The sequence below is a fragment of the Plasmodium falciparum genome, assembly GCF_000002765.6.
Source record: "Plasmodium falciparum 3D7 genome assembly, chromosome: 13".
Classification (NCBI taxonomy): domain Eukaryota; phylum Apicomplexa; class Aconoidasida; order Haemosporida; family Plasmodiidae; genus Plasmodium; species Plasmodium falciparum.
The window spans coordinates 2,052,501-2,057,500 of record NC_004331.3 but is presented as its reverse complement, the minus strand read 5'-3'; the positions used below and the strand labels follow the sequence as shown (position 1 = coordinate 2,057,500).

The window sequence follows — 5,000 nt, the reverse complement described above, 5'->3', positions numbered from 1 at the left end:
TGAAGGACAAATACCAAATTATAAAATATACTCATAAATAGTTTAATAAAAAAAAAAAAAAAAATCATATAAACTATATATTGACTCAAAAAAAAGATTAATATATATATATATATATATATATATATACAATAAACTGTTGTAAGGATAAAAATGAATCTATAAATAATTTTAGATATATATAGGAAAATATATTTATATATATATTCGTAAAATATATAGAATATTTTTATATATGTAATTTTTATATTTTTTATCCTTTTCGCTTTGTATCAAACATTTTCCTATTTAATGAAAATAATAAATTAAAAAAAATATATATATCATTTTAACAGAAATATTATAATGAATAGAAAGAATTATAAAACTATTACACATCCTAATTTTATAGATTTAAATATTTTACAACCATTAATTTTTAAGTTATTTAAATGGATTATAATATAATTTTATTTATAGTTGTAATTTCATCTTTATATTTATTTCAAGTTTTTTTTCAATAGGCATAATATATATATATATATATATATATATATATAACGAATTAGTCAATATAATGTAAAATTAAAACAAATTAATAACCAAAACAAATCATGTTGTATTTATAAGGATTTTACAAATAATGAAAATGTTAAAATATTATATATATATATATATATATATATATATATATATTTATATATATTTTTTTTTTTTTTTTTTTTTTTTCTTAAAAAAATGTATAAATTTTTATATACATTTTTGAATAAACAATTAATAACCGAATAATATATATAAAATTATAACTGTATTAATGTCCTTTCGACAGCTTTATTCCATTCGGAAGTTTTTTTTTTTCTTTTTTTATCATCCATTTTAGAATGAAAAACAGCGTCACTTCTCCTTAATAAACTTTTAACAGAATCTAGACTGTCCCATATTTTAACTTCTAATCCAGCTAGAACTGCAGCACCAAGAGAAGTTACTTCTTTATATTTTGAAACTTCAATTTTTGTATTAATAATATCTGAGTTAAATTGCATAAAAGGTTTATTTTTTGTCATGCCTCCATCACATCGTAAGACATGTAACATTTCAATACCCATATCCGATGTTAAGGAGTCCACAATTTCATTTAACTGAAAAGCTATACCTTCTAATAGTGCTCTTACAATATGGCTTCTTTCCGTATTAAAAGTCATTCCATATATGGATGCACGTGCATCAGATCTCCATCTGGGTGCATATAATCCACTGAAAGCTGGTACAAAAATGACTCCAGTTGTATTTTCACATTTTTCCATAATATCGCTAGCTTCACTTGGATCATCAATTAGTTTGTTTTTAAGAAGCCATGAAACTCCAGATCCGGCAGTACCTATCGAACCTTCAAGAGCATATTTAGGTTTATCATTATCATTAAATTTATAACATATAGTAGTAATTAAACCGCATGTGGAATATACAACTTTTTCTCCTGTATTAATTAGAAGGAATACACCTGTACCATATGTACATTTCGCTTCACCTTCGTCGAAGATAGCTTGACCAATGCATGCACTTTGTTGATCTCCAATACATCCAGTAATAGGAATATTTAAATAGTCCGGAACATGTTCTGACTTAACTAAACCAAAATTAGAACAATTACTTTTTATTTCAGGTAAAACAGACATATTAGTAATATTAAATATTTTACACATCTTTTCATCCCATTGTAATGTATTAATATCCATTAATAAAGTTCTTGAAGCATTGGTAACATCTGTATAACAATTCCCTTTAGTTAAATTAAAAATAAGCCATGTATTAATATTTCCTATAACTGCAGTACCATCATCAATTTTTTGTTTGATTTCTGGATTGTTTTGAATTAACCACAATATTTTAAAAGCACTAAAATATGTATTAAAGTAAGTTCCTGTTTTTTTCTGAATATCATTATTATTATATTTCGCAGAAAATTCCGTAACAAGTTCTTCTACACGTGTATCTAGCCAAACTATAGCATTGTATAAAGGTTTTCCTGTTATTCTATCCCATATAATTACAGTTTCTCTTTGGTTAGTAATACCTATACATTTTATTATAACAGATGTATATTTATCTTTTAACACTTTTATTCCTTCATTCATTAAATTATATAAGTTGGTCATAATCTCTATTGGATCATGTTCATACCAACCAGGTTTCAAACATTTTTGTTCATGATTTAAATTATTCGAATGAACAATATTTAATTCTTCATCATAGAAAAACACTTTGGTTGATTGTGTACTTTGGTCTATACTTAATATGACATTCATTTTATTTATTTTTTTAAATGAAATATAAAAATAATAATTTTTTTAGAAATATATCAAAAAAAAAAAAAAAAAAAAAAAAAAAAAAAAAAAAAGACCGACTAGCTTAGTAGAAAAACTTCACAAAATAAAATATATATATATATATATATATATTTATGTATGTATTATGTTTTTTATTTTTTTTGAGAATAATTTCAAACAAGAATAACAAAAAAAACTTATCGACAGAAAAAAAAAAAAAATTAATATAAATATATTATTGTTTAATAAGAAAACATTTTAGCATACACAAAAAAAAAAAAATTGTTAAAATATTCGACAGCAATTAATTTGCCTATATATAACGTGAAAATTTTATAAAAATATATTTATACATATATATATTTACAGATATTTATCTGTACATATATTTAAAAATATATACATGTATAAATATATATATTCCTATACATACTTATATACAAAAAATATATACTTATTTATATAAACATGTATTTTATAAGGTATAAGTAATAAAAATATATATATTATATTTTTCTTATTTATATTTTAAAAGTGAAATTTTTTTATAACTTGCAACGCATGTTACAATTCGTTTTTCAAATTAAAATACAATTGTTATAAAAAATTATTTGAGACATTAATAAATACAAAAATGTACACACATATATATATTTTTAATTTTATAGTAACCATATTATATATATGCTTCCATTCATATAAAAAAAAAAAAAAAATTAAAAATTTTGTTAATATGGATTTGGGAAAAAAATCTGTATATATATATATATATTATACATTTGTAGCATGTATGATTGATGTGTATAATATAGGATGTACAATAAAACACCGATTGCAAAATTAAAAGAAGATAAAAAAAAAATATATATATATATTTTACAAAATATTTAAAAGAAAATTTTTTTTTTTTGATCGTTATTTTGTATATATAGAAAGGATTTTTTTCTACATTGCCGTTACTATTTATATAATAAGACACATTTTTACTATTCATGTTTTATTTTTTAAAATTTTTCTTTTGAATGTAAAAATTGTTTTTTTTTTTTTTTGAGTATATTAATTATATCCATAAAAATATATACATATATATATATATATATATATATATTTTTGTCATGAGTTATATATTATAATAAGGAAAACAAAGCTACCTGAACACTTGCTATAATTATTATATATTTATATATACATATTTTTATTTTTATTTTTGAAAAATATTTTTTTGAATTTTTCAATACAATAAGTGTGTCAATCAAAACTTTTATGTACAAGTACCTAATGGAGGTATTCAATATTTTTATAAATTTTTAAAAATGTAATGTGTTTTGAATATGTGTGTTATGTATGCAGTAACAATTTTTATTTCTTTAAATAATAAAAGAAAAATACCTACACCAAAGAATATTGTATATAACAAGATGGTTAATTTTATTAACAAATCATATTTGCATTTTGTTTATTTTTCATTTGTTACTTTTAACATTAGAAATACATTAAATCATATTTTGCAAATAAAACACAACTATGTTTTTCATATTAAGACATTTAATAATAATAATAACAACAACGTGATGTATTATATATATATATATATATATATATAATAAATAAGTATAATAATAATTTTTATTTTTATTTTTATATTATTTTATTAATTAATTAATGGTCTTACATAAAATAATTTATTTTATTAATTTTTTTGGAAAGAAAAAAAAAAAAAAAAAAAAAAAAAATTAAACACATAGATATATAAAACTAAATAAATATATATATATATATATATATATATATATATGTATGATTATATAATTTATTGAACTGTTTGTTGTTTTTTAACGCTTTTGTTTTTAAGTCTATTTTGGTTGGATATATTTAATTTAATTAATTTTTTTAAGGTAACTTTGAAAGGTAATTTTTTTTGTTTCTCAGCATTTGATAAAAGAGATTTTTTGGCTGGTTTGTTAATTTCTCTTGCAATTATTTGTATATGACAAGGTGATGACATAAAAGGATTAATTCTACCATGTGCCTTGTATGTTCTTCTTCTACCTGGTCGAGCTTTGTTTACCATAACATGAATTAATCTTAGTTTACTAACATCCAAATTTCTTGACTATACGAAAAAAAAGAAAAAGAAAAAAAATATACATATCAATATATATATATATATATATATATATATATATATATATATATACTTAATAATATAATTAATTATATGTACACACACATACACAAAAAAAGGAAAAAAAAGAAAAAAAAAAAAAAAAAAAGAAGAAAAAATATATCATTTTTATTATATTTATTTTTTTTTCAGTCAAATGCCTCAAATAATCATGATGATAAAAATTAAGATTATTAATTATACATTAATAAATATATAAAACATATATTTAAGAATAATAACAAATATTCTTAATTTTTTCATACTCGTCATCTTTTCATCATAAAAATAAATAATAATAATATGATATAATGTTATATTCACAAATCGTTATAACCATACGTATCACATATATATATATATATATGTATATCTCATTTTATTATACAAATATATTACAATATATAATTATTTCATATAAATGTTTACCTCTGCGTTGGCTTGTACATTATCAAGAATATTCAATAAGAATTTACAAGATTTAGCTGGCCATCTTCCTTGTGTATGATTAAATTCTTTAGCTTGGTTTG

General features: G+C 19.6%; 2 protein-coding genes and 1 non-coding gene across 3 annotated transcripts in view; all 3 read right to left on the bottom strand.

The window, feature by feature from the left end:
* Window positions 1-779: 779 nt before the first annotated feature.
* PF3D7_1351600 (glycerol kinase) lies at window positions 780-2,285 on the bottom strand (the record flags this gene model as incomplete). Its single annotated transcript, XM_001350192.1, has 1 exon — window positions 780-2,285. The coding sequence occupies one exon, from the start codon at window positions 2,283-2,285 to the stop codon at window positions 780-782; it is 1,506 nt and encodes a 501-aa protein (XP_001350228.1).
* A 1,831-nt stretch (window positions 2,286-4,116) lies between these two features.
* The window catches only part of PF3D7_1351400 (60S ribosomal protein L17, putative), a gene marked incomplete at both ends in the record, with an annotated part of 1,277 nt that continues 393 nt past the window's right edge, over window positions 4,117-5,000 (bottom strand). Inside the window, 2 exons of the mRNA XM_001350191.1 lie at window positions 4,117-4,419; window positions 4,900-5,000. The exon at window positions 4,900-5,000 is cut by the window's right edge and continues 168 nt beyond it. Coding sequence (XP_001350227.1) covers window positions 4,117-4,419; window positions 4,900-5,000 — 404 coding nt within the window. The remainder of the gene's footprint in view (window positions 4,420-4,899) is intronic.
* PF3D7_1351500 lies at window positions 4,616-4,760 on the bottom strand. The gene has a single exon (XR_002966674.1). It is a non-coding gene; the product is annotated as a small nucleolar RNA snoR21 (small nucleolar RNA).